This window comes from Strongylocentrotus purpuratus, unplaced genomic scaffold (assembly GCF_000002235.5).
Source record: "Strongylocentrotus purpuratus isolate Spur 01 unplaced genomic scaffold, Spur_5.0 spur5_scaffold_14, whole genome shotgun sequence".
Lineage (NCBI taxonomy): Eukaryota > Metazoa > Echinodermata > Echinoidea > Camarodonta > Strongylocentrotidae > Strongylocentrotus > Strongylocentrotus purpuratus.
The window spans coordinates 29259034-29277210 of NW_022145599.1; the positions used below are offsets into that span (position 1 = coordinate 29259034).

At 37.5% G+C, this 18177-nt stretch overlaps 1 protein-coding gene across 1 annotated transcript; it reads right to left on the reverse strand.

Annotated features, from left to right (window-relative positions):
• Positions 1-1581: 1581 nt before the first annotated feature.
• On the reverse strand, positions 1582-17010 carry LOC582434 (signal recognition particle subunit SRP68). Its single transcript, XM_003725384.3, has 12 exons — positions 16898-17010; positions 16129-16195; positions 15355-15468; positions 14270-14465; positions 14042-14124; positions 11485-11668; positions 9197-9439; positions 8390-8620; positions 7480-7574; positions 6744-6876; positions 5350-5428; positions 1582-4335 (listed from the first exon to the last, which is right to left on the reverse strand). Exons 1-12 carry the CDS (start codon positions 16965-16967, stop codon positions 4022-4024), a joined length of 1809 nt encoding a protein of 602 aa, XP_003725432.3. The 5' UTR covers positions 16968-17010; the 3' UTR covers positions 1582-4021.
• Positions 17011-18177: the final 1167 nt, after the last annotated feature.

Below are 18177 nucleotides of genomic sequence, written 5' to 3' on the forward strand. Positions count from 1 at the left end.
GGGGGGGGGGGGGGGGGGGGGGGGGGGGTAAGAGGACACTTTTTTTTTTTTTTTGGTCTCGAAATTTGGAAATTTGTTATTTTGCTCAGTGGGGGGGGGGGGGGTAAGGTCACCTTTTTTAGGTCGGCCGTGGGCATAATTTTTTTTTTTATACAAAAAAAAAAAAAAAAAAAAAAATCAAAAGGGGGGGGGGGAAGGGTTTTTTTAAAGTTTTTTTAGGGGGGTTTACATACATAAAATTACCAAGGGGGGGGGGGGGGGGTTAACCCCCCCAAACCCTCCCCCCTGCGTACGCGCCTGCTTGCTCCCTCTATAGAAAACAATGCCTAATCGGTGACCATTGATCCCCCATGATCCTCTTTTTCTTATGTTAATTGAGAGCTGATTTGATGAGATAGCCACATGTCAGTGATCACCTTGTGTGGTCTAATCCCTCCTAGCCAAACTAGTACATACGGCCTTTAAATCACGGTGGGTTTGCTGCTCCAATAGCGGTCTCATAAGTATGCATGGTCAATCAAGCTGTAGGCGTGTGTAAACTTCCCACGATCACTCCGCGCGTTCGAGGAGGGGATCGATAGAGCAGCAAAGCCGCCGTGATTAAAGGCTACATCAACAAGGAAATGAAAAAGAAAACCCACAGGAAAATGAAAAGGACAGATTAGAAAAAAATGAATATAGAAAGAAGTAAGAAGGAGAAATGGGAATTAATGTAGAACAATTGCATAAAACCATGAGGATTAAGTTTGGAACTACATCGAAGTCAGCGAGGTATATTCAAAGTCAGTTGATCTGTTGACTTTATGAATTGAGATTTAGAATAAAAGATTAATTTCAATAGTGGAGAGGAATAGTCGTGAAAGTACAAAAATACATGGGCAAGACATATCAAGCTTTTATTCTAAGTATGACATAATTATTGTTAATCTATTTTAAATCGGGGGTCTCCTTGCATCCCAAAGAGCTATAATGTATTTTGTATGGTCATGTTTTTGCCCATATATGCTATGTATTACAAGAAGAGCTGACACCCACAGACACTGAACGGATGCTCATTTCGTTATTAATGGTCATAAAGAGATAAAGATGGTATCAAACTGTTTGGAGAAAAAATTGAAATTTCATGAAAGAGAAAAAGGGCGATTCTATGTTGCGTACGGCCATGGCGAACGAAAACGCGCGCCATGCTTTTTTGCGCGATTTTTAAATATTTTGAAATGCTCACAATGGCCTGTAACGTATGAAAAATGAATTTAAGATGATTTTGAGCATTTTGAAATTTCGCTGTACGCGCGCGTTTATTGACCTGAAATTGACCGGACGGATATTGACCTTGATCATGCAGAATATGAATGATAATTGACTTTCCGTTATGAAGATGTGATCATGAGTTGATTTTCAGAAAATTTCCACAAAATGGCACCTGGATGACGTCACAATGACCTGATGAACTTGAAAATGTTGCTTATACATATACGTGAAAGAAATTGGCTGTAACGATCTTGAGTTATCTTATACACGAAAATCTGTCGAAGAAGACAGACCACCTAATAATGGCAAAGAAAAATCATGACAACTCAGTTTTGTAATAGAGAATAATGAAGAACATTTATTAGGCATGATATATAGATAGAGAAGAGAACATATTTCATTAAAACATACTGTCACAGAATTGCATTTGACAGTATCTGACTAAAATCAATCACTTTACATGTACACGTAGTTAAGAATGAACCAATAAAAGTTTCATATTCTCTTGTGAGAAAGATTTCTATGCCTAACAAATCATAAAATATCTATAGACAAAGAGAAAAGAAATAACAAATAAACATGCAACAAAATATGTTCAAAACTATTTGAAGTTGTTGGCGGCTTTGGGTGAAATATTAGTTTCAAACTGCACTATTTGTCAGGAAGAATATGTACATTGTACAACATTGTAAATGTAAAGAGAAAAAAAAAGAAGCCAATTCTGCCATTTACGATACATGTACAAACAGTATATGACCGAAGCATCTTCTTACAGGCAGGAAAAAGATAATATATCGTGTGCAATTAATCTCTTCTTCTTATGATCACAAGTAAAATACTGCATTGGTTTTAAGCCTAATGTAGGCTTAGCAGTCAACTTCAATATGATGATGATAATAATAATAATAAAAATAGTAATGATACCGGTCTCTTATATAGCACTTTACCATTGACTGACGCTTACAGTATTATCATTACCGGATAACTGGATGCAATTACTATTCTTAGTACATTATAGTACACATTCTCCACTTCCTGGGGAGCATTCCAGGTAGTCGCCTTTTCATTTTATTTCATTTTACTCTTATGAAAAAGAAAAGAAAGAAAAAAAAAATGCTTTTGCTAGAGTCATGGAATTTCTATTCAGACAGACATTAAGATTGAAAAATGATATAACAATTAAAAATTAATTACTTTTAATAGTATCAGTGAATTCTAAAAAATCAAGATTAAATAATTAAGGAATGTGTTAAAACCTTTTAAAACAAATATTTCATGCTCTAATAAACACATCCAATTCTAGTTTGTCATGACTGCAGAATATTTTGTTGTATTGAAATGAAAAATACAGCCATTTACTGGTAATAAACTTCTCTTGTCATATCCAACATAAATTACATGCACTTGATTTAAGAGCATAATACAAGATGTTAACCAAAAAGGAATTTTGTAACTACACATTGAATTTCTTTTGTCAAATTTTGTACAAATTTCTTGAATCAGATGACTTCAAAATTAATCATAGATCCCCATATGCAATTGTTGTTGATTGTTTAATGCACAGTGATAACAGATGCCTGACTATGTAACAATGTTAATGTATACTCCTTTTTTATACTGGAATGGTCAAACTATAGCAGTGAGTTGCCATTTGGTCTACAGCCAGTTTGTCTACTACCCAATTGGTCTATTCCCATATGGTCTGCACCCAGTCCCTACTATCCATCCACATGGTCTAATATCATTTGGTCTTATTACCATTTAAGCCAATAGTCATTTGGTCTTTTGTGCATTAAGTCTAATAGCCAGTTGGTCTCATTACCAGTTTGTATAATGCCCGTTTCGTCTACCATCCCTTAGGTCTAATCATTTGATGATTACTATCATTAGACCATATGGATAGTAAACCAAATAGGAATTAGACTGACTGGAAATTAGGCTAAATGAGCAAACGACCAAATGGATAGTAAACTTATTGGAAATTAGATAAAATGACTATTACCCTAAATGGTCATTAAACCAAAGGATAAGTAGACAAAATTATTATTAGACCATATGGATAGTAGACCATACAAGAATAGACTGATTGTGAAGTAGACTAGTAGACAAACTGGTAGTAGACCACATGGCAATAAACCACTATAACATACAAGTATAGGTGCAGTTTAATTAACTGCAAGAAATTGTAGATTTATGGATTGAACAAGTCAAATTGTCAAGCCGAATAATCTGTTGACAATGGAATAGATACTGCAAATTTTTTCATCACAGGGTATTCCTTTATTAACATGCAACGTTTGAACAGAAACAAGTAAGCACCACAGGACAAAATAAGTAAATGAACAAAGAGAATTTTGTTCTTCTATAATGTTCTTTGATCTAAATGTGTGAGATGGTCTCCTTATACAAGAGTTCCTTGATCCTAAGGTATGGTGAAGCTGAGCCCTGTTTCATAAAACTTGATATCAATAACAAGTTCGGGCTACTGTTATAAGCTACTGAAATCATGGCGTCTGATTGGCTGAGAGCAAATTTGTCATAGAAATTTAGCACTTGTTATAGATAACAAGTTTTATGAAACGGGGCCCAGATCTAGGATAACTCCCCACCAGGGACAACTTACTTCTCTTCATTTCTATAGATTTAATCTAGATTTCAAGTAGTGAACTAATAAGGATCATCAAAATTGAATTAAAAAGAAATGAAGACAAAACCCTGAAAATCTACTCCTAACCAAAAAAATGTCATATATCTTTTCCTATCTCTAACCTCATTTCTTACCCCCACCCCACCAGCCCGAGAGGAAGCCTCCGATACCACCCTTCGCGTTGGCCGCCTTGTTAGTCTCGAGTTTATCCTCCAACGACGGGAACTCTAGATGGTTGAGGGCAATGTCAAAGAAGAGAGGCTTGCATGGTACAGGTTTGAAGGCTGGCGGGAAGGCCACAAGGTTAGGCTTGGTAGGGTCCACCTCGGAGGCCGGGCGGTAGTCGCCCAGACGCTCGCTGACCGGTCTGGAGGTGTCGGACGATGACGATGCGGTGATGTTGAGCTTGGCCATGCTCTCGTTGACCTCGGATGAATCTAAGGTTGAAAGGAATATGGGGGGAGGGGGTGAGGTCAATCCACTTTGTCTTGCAGTACACACAATATACGACCGTGCAACTTACACAAATCACAAGCAAATGAAGTTTCCACGACATTACAGTTGTCACTGCATGGATGTACAGTTAATTCTGCACAAGTTCAGTTTTCTCTGAGACACATTAATTATTCTGACCAAAACATGCAAAAGATGAGTTATTTACACTTTTCAAGTCAAGATTACACTTTCTAAGTCAAACTTTCCTTTTTTGTGGTCCCAACAGATTAAACTTATGCAGAGTAAGCTACATGCAAAAGTACATGAAATTAAATTGAACATGTCAAGCATTCAAATCTTTTTAAAGATTCTGTAATGTAAGTCAATTACTACAAATGGAATCAAAATATCAATTAACAAATTTCCTTTATTTATTTTTTATGTGAAATTGGTAGTTTAGGGTTAATAACTTTGAAGGATGTGTGCACTACAAATAACTAGGAAAAGTTCCAAATAAAGTCAATGATATAATTTCATCTGAAACGCTACATGTACATTTAACATTACACTGTAAATCATCTCTTCAGAAAGTTTTTAAAAAATCTGTACATGAAACACTACATTCTCAAATGACACTATAAGGCCTAAAAAAAGAAGATAGTGTATTGCCCTTTAGGTGCCAAAACATGGGTTGGTCGGATGGAAATCTTCTTCTTTTTTTTTACTTAAAAAAAAGAAATTCCTCTTTGGGCTGGTATATATCAGTTTTGAATGCTAAAAATACTTTTTTTCTAAAAAAAAATTAAAGAAAAACCTTTTAAAAAAACCTGATTGTAGATTTCAAGATTTTTGGGTCGGTCGCAAAGGGCAATACAACATCTTTTTTTAAAAGGCCTAATACTGATATTTTTAACTATCAAAGATCAATATCAACATCCTAATCTTTTTGGCCAATATGGTTTTATAAATGTGAAGACTTAACCACTCTGGCATCCTGACAGAGAGTGATTTCTTACCTAATATGGAAGCAGCATGAGCAGAGTACTTGACACCATTTATTTGTTGTATTAGCTCATCCAATTCAGTCAACTCCGCCTAAAAGATAGACAAATTCAAAAATACTGTAAACCACGTCATACTACTAGCTGTCTACCCCTATTATATACCAGCTCTAACTCAATTATTTCACTTTACAAGAGAGTAAAGAGAGAACCATTTACTCCGATCTTCTCTATTTGTACAATTTTTGTCAAAAATCGCTTTGGATTGCATTCATTCCATTCATTTGGACCTAAAGACTGAACTTATGAACCCAAAACCTAATCAATTCATTAGCTCTGTAAGATACATACATTACTTAAGTTTGGCTGTCAATCGGTTCTTGAGATAATGCGATCAGGAGAACGGGACAACCAGAAACCATAATGCCTCCGCTTCTTTGTAGCAGAGGCATAAAAAAAGCTATATCCTAAGACCCCATGACTAAGAAATGGCTAAGAAAAAACTGACAAAGCATGAATATTATATGTGTGCATCAGAGCGTATATTTGAATAACCACATTGAAGGTCTTTCAAGATATTTTCATCACTTGCAAGAGAGATGTGTGGGAAAATGCTGCAATCAACTACGGAGCTCAGAGACCTTGATAGATGGATAGATTTGCTGACTACAGCATGGAAGAGGGTAAAGAGAAGGTTGTGTTTACGGAAAGGTGACAAATAATTTGTGAGCTTTTACTTCCCTACCAAGATGCTAACATCATTTCACAAGACACTAATCTGCATTTGCCACACTCAGCCCAGATGCAGTAAGTGGGTACCTGATAGAATTTATTCCTTGAAAGCATCAAGAGCAACTGATGCCTTAGCTAAAACCAGGGTAATAATATCCAACGTCTTTTGGAAGCGCATAAAGATGTTCTATCATGTGATAGGCCTGATAATGAACAGGATATTATAATTGATTGGCTTTTTTTCACGAACAAAGATTTTTAAAAGTATTATTTGATCTGTACAAGCCCAACGCAGGATAGACACCTCTTGCCATCACAAGCTATTTTTGAATACATTATGAGCCCCACGACTTTTGACCTTTGACCTCATGACCCTAAAATCTAATCAGTTCATTGGCTCTGCAAGATACATACATGACCTAAGTTTGGCGGGAATCCATCCATCCATTCTTAAGATAATGCAATCACAAGAACGGGACGTACAGACGCCTCCGGCTAGTTTGTAGCGGAGGCATACAAAGTTACAGAAAATGAAATAATGGCCTTATGGCTACAGAGAGCCAATATCTTTGTTTGGAGCAAGAAGGGGGTTAACTCAGTGTCAACTGATACGAGTTAATGCCCTTCTGGCTCCAAACACATTATCATATGTTATCATATATAAATGTTGTTCCTACCTTGACAGATATTGATTTGATAGCTTTCCATTCTTTCCTGGAAGACTCTGCTCTTGACATCGCCCGCTCAAACAACGCTGCTGCTTCCGTCCATTTCTTGGCTTGGCTGTAAGACTGGGCGAGGTAGAAACACCTGTTCAAAGAATTAAACAAACAAAAAGTTAACAAAAGGTTTCACAACATTGCAACGAGATAAATACAGCTGCCACAACACTGCAATTGAACAACTGAGGTAGATATATATATCCAGATTACTTTCACGATAACAAGACTAGATATAACTAAATCTTCTTTTAAAGTTCAAAATTGAAATTTGTCGTGTCAAAAAATCCTACAACTCTGGAGTATTTCAGGTACAAGAGTACATAAATATTCTTCAGTATGGCATTAATCTTTGATTTGACTGTTAAGCAGGTATGAATAAATGCTGTATATCCCTTGCAGTCTTCAAAACAAACATTTATACATCTTTTCTTAACACTAATTAATACTAATAATCAAACAACTTTCTTTCTAGTTCATTTAAAGATGACTAAAAAGATAACTTAGTAAAAGACCTGGGCCCGTTGCACAAAACTTACATTGATGGTAACTTTGCCATCAATGGTGACTACCATGAAAACCTTGATTTTGATTGGCTGTTAAGCCCTGTTAACATGGTAGTTGCAATTAATGGCAAAGTTACCTTCAATGGTAAGTTTTACGCAACGGGCCCAGGAAAGAGAACATTACTCACCTGTATGCCTTGAATTTTAATGTTTTAGCTTCTACTTCTTGTTGCAATTCTACATCACCTTCTAAGCCAGGCAGTTGGGGAATTTCTGAGAGATTCTGGAGAATACAGAAAGAAAAAAACATTTCAATAACATATCAGGCATGAAGAGCAGACATGGTCAGTGGTAGAGCAGTGGTAGAGCAACAGGGTGGTCCACGTCGATGTGCTAGTAAGAACTTAATAATCCTTATCACCAAGCCCCTCGGCGAGGATTTTAAGCCATCAGTCCCATGGTTGCTTACTTACAAGTATTACACATTCTTTCATAGCAATCTGGTAAAACAAACCAACCAATCATCAGTTCTTTTGTATGGAGTGATGACTTAATAACAAGTACGAACATGTAATACAGTATTATATGTGATTTCAATTCTGACGAATATCAGTTACCGTGTGATAATTTATGAATAAGACCAAACACACTAACAAGAGTCAGACACTAAGGTAGCTTATCGTAAGCTACCTTAAAAAAGTAATAAAACTATTGGTATTCTGACTTATCTGGTAGACAGTTTCTGTACCCTCCGGCTAAACCTGTATAGCAGCACTCTTACTGATCAATTTTTAAATAAAATTAATCTGAAACATATGTCTATTATACTAAATTGCATCTGTTCAGGATGCGTGGTTTGGCACCACTTGGTTTACTTAGCAACATAATTGAGACAACCTCACTATCCAATCATAAGTAACGTGCTATGGCTGGAATGTTCCTATGGGAGTGGAGATTGTGCACACAGTGTGTGCGGGCAAGTATTGAATCCGATGACTGGGGTAATAGCATATCTGTAAAGCGCTTAGAGACATTTGTATTAAGCACTATAATAAAAGAGGAATATTATTATTATTATTATTTATACAACCAACTCACCTGTAAGATAATATCACATAACCTGATCAGATCTTGAGGTTTGGTCCGCTTCTGATTGGCACTCTCCTGCTCTCCTCCGTCCTCCCTCGTCTGTAGGTTAGCCTTGAGGGTCTCCGCCAGCAGGATGTTACGTTCTATCGTCCTGGTCAGGCGGATGTACGTGAGGTATGTATGCAGGTATTGGGTGGTGGATACAGGGCCGTCCTGCCGCTGGCCTTTAGCTTTGGCATTCTGGAATGCAATCGGGGGAAAGTGATAACAATGTTACATTCTGGGCCCTGTCTTACAAAGAGTTATCAAGTCCTCCACTCAATCGCAAGTTTACAGTCTCCTATCTCTTATGTACATTGTTTCAATCACAAATAAGTTGCGATTGATAACAACTCTTTGTAAGACAGGGCCCCGTCTTACAAAGAGTTACGATTGATCCAAATCAATCGCATGTCTGCAGTCTCCTATCTCTTATGTACATAGCTACGAATGATATCAACCCAAAATAAGTTGCGATTGATATCGATTCTTTGTAAGACGGGGTCCTGGTAGTGTGCAAGTATTGGGTGATGGAGACGTGGCCTGCCTGCTGCTTTTATCAAACTGCCTTGTAATGGCTCAGTGGTAAAGCAGTTGTCTTGCAACCAGGATGTCATGGGTTCAAAACCCAGGTAGATGTGCTTGTGCTTTTTAGTAAGACATTAATCTTTATGAGCGATTCCCTTGGATCAGGACTTTGGTACTCCGGATTGCTGACTTTCATAGTAGTCTGGTATTAAATATAAATCAGTGGAGTAAAGTTTGTGAATAACTTACTGGATCTGCTTTAAGTTCTTCCCGTATAATCTGCAGGGAATCTTTGCACTGCATGAGAAGACTCTCATAGACAGACACCTTGCTCTCGGAGTCTGTGATCTCAGATGAAACCTGTTGCTCGTTCTCCTGGCATGTCAGAAGGAATGCTCGGACTTGCTCGTTTCTAACTGGTACAGTGCGCCCTCTCCAGGTGACCTCGCTAAGGGTCGCTGCTTGTTTCTCTCTAGTCTGGGCAAGAAGACTCTGAAGAAGGAAAGGAGGTAAGATTCTTTAAATATTTTCAAAATAAATTTTATATGGATTTACCGGTAGTTGAAAATGTGATGGAATAAGTTCAAATCTATATATTAAAGATATATATTATTCTTTACAACTTTAACAAACAGAAAAGTGGAGATGTACTTTCATCAACGTTGAAAATGAACGAGAGATTGACTCTTAACCCTATTTAGCCCGGGCTATTTAGAAACTGCATAGCCCGGGGGGGGGGGGGGGGGGGGGGCTTCCAAGGCCCCCCCCCCCCTATGATCTCGGCCGTGAGATGACCGATCGTCGAGAAAATTTACATACATATCAAATGAAGTGTAAAGAATACTATGGTATTTTCAATTTTTTGAAAAATTCACTCATTTGCATATTTATGGTCATTTATGCAAATAAGGTCATAAAATTCACATTTTTGCCCATAAATCAGACATTATTCATATTTAACCATTCTTTCTCACTACATTCATTTGTTAGACCATTTGGAATAATAATACAACACAAAAAAATTGAAAGTCCGATTTTTGGGCTCATATGCAAAGACAAATGGACAAGTGACTTTGTAATGGTAGGTCTGATTTTCGAAAAATTTCTTTCAAAAGATGCGCAAGACTCGAAAGAAAAAAGTCACAAAATTTCAGTGCAAGATTTTCTTGCATTAAAAAATTATCGCGAAATATGTCGAGGGGGGGGGGGCTTCTAAAGCCCCCCCCCCCCCCCCCCCCGGGCTAGATAGGGTTAAGGCTGTATAAATCAAGAATGTGATTATACAGAAGAAATCCCCAGAGGATAAACTTATACATCTTTAACATATTTCCATCAAAGTAAAGACGATGCTATTAAAGAAGTTGGAGGCCTCCATATTTCCTTGACAGTGAATTCAGTCTCAGCGAGCATCTCTTAATAAACTACTCCGAAAATCAAGATTTACATTAATCTTGATCTAAGGAGACACGAACGAACAAACGAATCTCTTAATAAACATAACCTCTTTGTAAAAACGGCTCTTTTCTGTCTCTCAAGCTCTTTCAGTCTGAAACAGCTAGTAAAAATGTTGTTGTTTTTTTTATCCCAGAGACTGAAACTTCTATAGTGTTGATCAAACATTCGCCCATTTGCATATTTATGGTCATTTATGCAAATAAGGTCATAAAATTCACATTTTTGCCCATAAATCAGACATTATTCATATTTAACCATTCTTTCTCACTACATTCATTTGTTAGACCATTTGGAATAATAATACAACACAAAAAAATTGAAAGTCCGATTTTTGGGCTCACATGCAAAGACAAATGGACAAGTGACTTTGTAATGGTAGGTCTGATTTTCGAAAAATTTCTTTCAAAAGATGCGCAAGACTCGAAAGAAAAAAGTCACAAAATTTCAGTGCAAGATTTTCTTGCATTAAAAAATTATCGCGAAATATGTCGAGGGGGGGGGGGCTTCTAAAGCCCCCCCCCCCCCCCCCTGGGCTAGATAGGGTTAAGGCTGTATAAATCAAGAATGTGATTATACAGAAGAAATCCCCAGAGGATAAACTTATACATCTTTAACATATTTCCATCAAAGTAAAGACGATGCTATTAAAGAAGTTGGAGACCTCCATATTTCCTTGACAGTGAATTCAGTCTCAGCGAGCATCTCTTAATAAACTACTCCGAAGATCAAGATTACATTAATCTTGATCTAAGGAGACACGAACGAACAAACGAATCTCTTAATAAACATAACCTCGTTGTAAAAACGGCTCTTTTCTGTCTCTCAAGCTCTTTCAGTCTGAAACAGCTAGTAAAAATGTTGTTGTTTTTTTTATCCCAGAGACTGAAACTTCTATAGTGTTGATCAAACATTCGCCCATGCTAAGAAGCTTTATAAAGTCCATTGTAAATATCTGCACAACAATTTCAGGGGGGGGGGGGCTAATTTTCGGAGGCTCTTTTTTGGCTTTTGGGGGCTCTTTTTGGCATTTCAGGGGCCCGTTTGCCTGAGCCCCTATGTATTTTTTCCCTGGCACAACTTACATCTATATTGGTTGACATTTGACCTCCTGACTTGAGCCTCATCTTTACCAGATCGTTGATTGCGCTCTCATCTCCGATGTTGTACGCACAGTAACGTATACTGGGGGAGATCTCCTCTACACGCTGAAGGTAGATCGCACTCTGCTCTTCGTTGAGGGCACTTGCCAATTTTTCATAGATGGTCCTTGGGGAAGAAGTTGGGAGGAAATGGAGAATGTTAAGTTACAATTATCAACCCTTTCCAAATACAGTCAAACCAGTCTATAGTGACCGCCCAAAAGAAAACACAGAAAGTGGTCTTTGTAGACAGGTTCCTTTAGTACATGTTTCAAGGAGAAACCATTTTCAAGGGAAACATAAAATGTGGTCTTTGTAGACAGTCAGTCACTAAAGGGTCATTCCATGTCAAATCACCCAAAAAATCTGAAAATCTTAACCCGACCATTTTTTATTTTGATGAAACTTAGTGAACTTGTTGAGTGTGATCTCACAGCACCAAATCCCAAATTTTAGGTCAATCGGGTGAGGGGTTTGGGAGATACGGCCCACCAAATTTTGAGATTTTTTCAAAAATGGGGGTGGCGGGCCTTCCTTTGAACCCTTGTATCTCGGGACCTAATGGGTCAATCTTCACAAAATGTGTATTGTTGGAAAGGGTATTCAATAAGAATTCCAAATCTGCCGCCATTTTGAAGATTTGTACATGTTGGGGTACTTTGACCTCTTGACCTCAGATTTGACCTTGAAATTGACCTTGTGGATCACGTAACTTTGACAACATTTTTCATGAAATGTAATCTCTGACATGTTCACTAAAACATATAAAAGTTTCAGAGATATAATATTTTTTGTTTAGGAGCAATAAGGATTGAAAGTATCCATACTCACAGATATTCACAATAAACCCTATTATAATGTATACAATACATGCAATATGCACAGTACAACATACATCTTCCACATGCTTTTTTGTTTTAGTCATATCCATCCTAAATGTCAGCAGTACTTGAATAGAAATAAAATTCATGTAGGCCTAAAAGGTTAACAGAATGTATGGCTTTAGACCTCTGATTCGGTTCTAGGATAATTACCCCCTGGAAAATTCCCCCCCCCCCTGAAAACTACCCTCTAAGGACAATTACCCCCCCCCCCCCCTATTCGTTAAAGGGGAAGTCCATCCTGATAATAAGTTGGTTTTAATCAAAGCAGATTTTTTTTGGGGGGGAATATTATTCTTGAGGGGTAATTTCCAGGGGGGGGGGGGGGTAATTGTCCTCGGGTTAATTGTCCTCGGGGGGGGGGGGGGGAACAGATTGTCCTAGGAGCTAATTTTCTGGGGGTAATAATCCTCTGGGTGTGATAGTCCTTGTCCTTGGGGGGGGGGGGGGACATTTCCTGAGGGTTAATTTTCCAGGGGGGTAATTATCCTAGAACCGACTCAGAGGCCTAAAACCATACATCCTGTTAACCCTTTAGGCCTATATGAACTTGTCATTTTATTTCTATTCAAGTACTGCTGACATTTAGAATGGATATGCCTAAAACAAAAAAGCATGTGGAAGATGTATGTTGTACTGTGCATATTGCATGTATTGTATACATTATAATAGGGTTTATTGTGAATATCTGTGAGCATGGATACTTTCAATCCTTATTGCTCCTCAACAAAAAATATTATATCTCTGAAACTTTTATATGTTTTAGTGAACATGTCAGAGATTATATCCCATGAAAAATGTTGTCAAAGTTACGTGATCCACAAGGTCAATTTCAAGGTCAAATCTGAGGTCAAGAGGTCAAAGTACCCCAACATGTACGAATCTTCAAAATGACGGCAGATTTGGAATCCTTATTGAATACCCTTTCCAACAATACACATTTCGTGAAGATTGACCCATTAGGTCCCGAGATACAAGGGTTCAAAGGTAGGCCCGCCACCCCCATTTTTGAAAAAATCTCAAAATTTGGTGGGCCGTATCTCCCAAACCCCTCACCCGATTGACCTAAAATTTGGGATTTGGTGCTGTGAGATCCCACTCAACAAGTACACTAAGTTTCATCAAAATAAAAAATGGTCGGGTTAAAACCATTGGGTGATTTGACATGGAATGACCCTAAAACAGATTTGACTGTACCAGAAAAGTAATCACATTCTTTTGACGACCTATATGCTTCCCCATAAATTGCCTGGCATAGGATAAATTAATTAATGCTTTTCACACAGATGTGATAATATGCTTGCATGATATTAGAGTTTGCCATTGAGCTTATGGGTAGAAACAGCCATAAATTTGAATAGAGTGCAACGGTTAATTGATAAATTTACTCACTCATGAAACAGAGATACTCAAAGTTTTGGTGCAGGGTGAAATGAATAAGCCCAGAGTGACGGTCCAATTGTTGAATTTTTCTGACATGGGCTCTGCTGATGTTCAGCACCCAAGCTCTTGCAAGAAATCTAATATGATAGGATTCTCAACGAGCCGTGTATTAAAATTCCAGTCATTTGGGTATTTCCTTAAATTATATGTCTGTCAATATCGCAATGTGGACTTACTTGGCTTCACTTAGTGTCTCTATGCAGTTTTCCCACTTCTCCTCCTCAAATAGCACCATTCCTTTCATATATCCAAAGTAAGCCTGCAAAACAAAAATGCAACAAATTAATCTTTCAAAACAATTAACCTGGGTGTCAATAAAACCAATGAATGAATTTAATTGAAAAAGCATTGAGCTATGCTTGACAGGTATCAGCATTAGAAAGTGCATTTGCACCACCACACACCTTTGCTTCAAGCTTGGATCTCGCATCACACTTGTCGCTCTGAGAGAGGGCCTCCAGCTCTGCAGCAAATTTGACTGCCTTCCTCAGCCTGGACATGACATGGAAGCGCTTCCTGGGTTCTGTGTTTCCCTCCGTCTTGAGCTGCATAGCGTAGGCCCAGGACCTCTCGGCACAGACCAGGGGCAGGTACAGAAACCTAAAAAAGAGGCGAGAGTGATATCACAAACATAATGGGTCCTGGAAATGAACATGAACTTTAAAGAAAACAGAACTTATGACTATCACAATAGTATTTAACCTGTTGATCTATTTTTTTATTAATAACAGCAATTTTTCATTGACACCAGCAGGAAGTTAGTATTTGATATTTGAAGTAATAAAGAGTTCTAGTAATTAAGCTGCACAGTTAATAAAACACATCCGGTGGTCTTTATGATGCTGTTATGTGTAAATGGGTTTCAAAATTTGTCCAGCTAAATGGAAACATTACGAAAAACTTGCTATACATGACATAAAAATCAAAAATTTGGAATGGACACAAACTTGTTGTAACCACTCCTAAGCCGATATGAAGATAGAATCTGATTATATAGGTACCCATGTTATGAGCACAACATTCATAATGAATACGTTTAAACAAAGCAGCAGGCTTGTATTTGAACAAGTTAATGACTTCATTTTTTTATTGATTCAAAATTTATTCCAATTCATATCAATTTTCTGCACAATAAAGAACATAGTTGACAAAGTAAATTCAAAAGAATGACATGTACATGTACTCTTTTCTAAGCGCCATGAGCACCGAAAGGTGGACCTGTGCGCTATACAAGTAGCCACTATTATTATTATTATTATTAAATGAGACAGGAACCTAATGGAAAGCATAGCTTGTTTTTAGTAGGTTCCTAAGAACAAATATAATATGAACATTATTTTCATAAATGTTTTAACAAAAAAATGTTCATTCATTGCTACTCCAAAGGAACTAATTTATGACGTGTGTAAATACCAAGGCCTCTCCCATATTAGAATAACAAAGAATACAATACTCTCGAGCTTTAACAAAATTACTGTATCATTCTTACCTGACATCTTTAACAATTTCTTCCTTGATCTGCCGTTTAACAAATTTGTTCCTATTTCCGTACGAGAACTTGAGCGATTTTCTGACCCTCCTCAGTCTTCGGGTACAGTAGCTCCTAAAACAGAAACAGTAAAGCAAGATTTATAAAAACATTTCACTTTAAAATTGGTGATTTTTTTTTTCAGAAAAAAAAAGGAATGTGTTTAAACGCAGATAACGAAAATGCATACAACATGTTTCTATACTATCAAATGTCTCTTTTTTTTAAATCATAACAAAATGCAGCTGATGTGTCTGTAAGTGTATTCAAATCGTGGATAGAACATTTTTAAAGAAATTATTCAGAATTCACATCTCTGCATCTCTTTGTGCTTGTGTTTTAAGGTGCTTTGATCCACTCTAAGCCCTATTTTTAAGCATTTCAAACACAATATCTGATTAAATAAATAAACAATATTTCATAAATAAATCAGATTTGGTTGAGAACGAACATTAACCTATCACTGATTTTCAAACCTGTATAATGAAAATTCAAACCTAATGGTGTTACACGTTTTAAAGCCCCTCTGCACTAGTTTGGCATGGAGGTATTAGACCTCCCTGCGTAGTCACTGGCAGGTGGTTATCTCATCAAATCAGCTCTCAATGAACATAAGAAAAAGGGCATCATGGGGTACCACCAGGCACCGATTAGGCATTTTTGGCTGTATAGAGGGCGCAAGTAGCTGCAGTGGGGCTTTAACATGTTGTGGACTACCGTGGTTAGATTATTTACCTGTATCTCTGGTAGTCACCATGTCGAAGCCCATGCTGCAGCTGGGATTCCTTGATGATGCTCAGGACTAAGAAGAAATTACAAAGTCAAGGACTGTCTTTTGAAATTTTGGGAAACATTTTACAAACTTTTTCAAGAGAAACAAAAATTCAAGAATAACCTGCTTTTCAAAGAGTTACAAACACCCCCCCCCCCCCCCTATTTGTTGAAACCTCAAACATCTATCCTCAAAACATATAAAAATGTGAGTTTTAAAACTCATTAACAGTTTTAGTAGACGAAAATGAAATTAAAAGGTAAAAACAGTCTGGATCTAGTCTTGTATTTCTTGAAAAAAAACTAACAAAAATTGGATCAACACTCCTAGATTCATAGAACAAGGAAAAATGATCAATCCTTTGTTAATTACATTAAAAAAAATTGATTAGGTCCAACTTCTCGAAATGCCCTGTCCTAGACCAATATCAACAATTCAATTCTCCATATGCCATCCAGCAAGCAAACCATTCAACCGAACAAGCACAGGCACAGCTCAGGCACAGCTGCACAGGCTATAATTTTGTTCTTCATCAACCATCACCATTCACACACACGTACACACATCTCAATGAATGGATTTTCTATTGACTACATATTGCACGAATATTCTTTATCAACCCAATGAATTAAATAATCTGCTGTGTTGGTAGCCTGGTATATATGGAAGTAGGCTTCCCTCCTCTTTAATAAATACAGTTTGCACATTCTGAGGTTGGCAAAAAAAGGATACCTTCAAGGGTGAATGTCAAGCCTTGTCCAGATTGTGCCACATCAGTCACGCTCTCTCCTTCGCCAGCCATGTTTCATGTGCAATTATATGTCGTAGATGGCAGCAAACAATTGGAAAATTACTCTATTTTTCTAAAACTGAAATATTCTATGGTATCTGTAAATCGTACAAGTCAAACACAGTGAGGGTACTTTCGCCTACATAAAGACTTGACATGTTCATGTTCTCAAATAAGAAACCCTTTTTAATCGCTTTAAATTTTAAATTCAAATTGTTCAAGCCTAAACATTCCAAGTACCGATCACTCACAAATCATAATTATTGTTTTGCATTTGCGCCTGTATTTAGTACTGTTACCCGGTACTGACTAGATTTGGTCTTGAAAGGGAAGTTTTCTTATAATATTTTCTTTTGATAAACATATCTTTGAGCCAGAAGATGAGACTGAATTATGAGAAAGCTTACCGCTCTAGCTATTACATCTCATTTTTATGATCATGAGGCCCGGCATGAAGGCTGCGCTATTTTAACTTTTCGTACATCAGTCACGAAACTTCGACCCTTGCAAATGACTTTACCAAATTTCTACATCCCAGGTGAATTTTGTTGATGGACTACTCGATGGAATCAAGTTGAAATTCTGTAGAATACCATTAAATGTAAGCCTACCGTCATTATAACCGTAAGATGATCTGCCTCAACAATAATGTAGGCCTCATTTAGATGAAATAAGCCAATTAAGCTGGTTGCAGTAGGCCTACTGTAACAATCTGCAGCCGGACATAGCCGCCGTAAGGGAGTTAAAAAAACACACGATATAATCGTCATAAAGGGCACGATCGTCGTGAAAAAAAAAACATGTTTTTAATGAAAACCTGAAATGACTGCGACCCCACTACAAATTAAATATCGGCCAATGATGTGTAGGCGTAATGGAAGGCTGTTTTGACACCAAGGACACACTTAAGAAGTGTTATTTTGGGGGGTATTTAATAGCACCCTATCAATGTAACGGAGCAATTATTTCATCAAATTGGGCAACCAGTGACTGAGAGGGGGCAGCTAAACCCCAAATAAAATTCAAATGTGGTTTGTTTCTAATTCGATACCAGTGATCTACAAATGTTGCTGAAATGACATGATTTGCATGTTTTTTCCCCTCACTTTTGCCCATTATAATTTTGCCAGAGGCGCTGTTCTCCCTATGAGGAGAGGGGGGGGGGGAGGACTGAGCCCCCACTTTTTCAGGTACGCCCATAAAGCCCCTTTTTATATGGGAC

Coding starts and splice junctions, on each gene's coding strand:
- LOC582434 (XM_003725384.3), bottom strand. CDS start 16,967: ATGGCTGGCGAAGGAGAGAGCGTGACTGATGTGGCACAATCTGGACAA. Junction 16,196..16,897: donor CTTGACATTCACCCTTGAAG/GTATCCTTTTTT, acceptor ATTTCTTCTTAG/TCCTGAGCATCATCAAGGAA. Junction 7,575..8,389: donor TATGTGATATTATCTTACAG/GTGAGTTGGTTG, acceptor TGTATTCTCCAG/AATCTCTCAGAAATTCCCCA.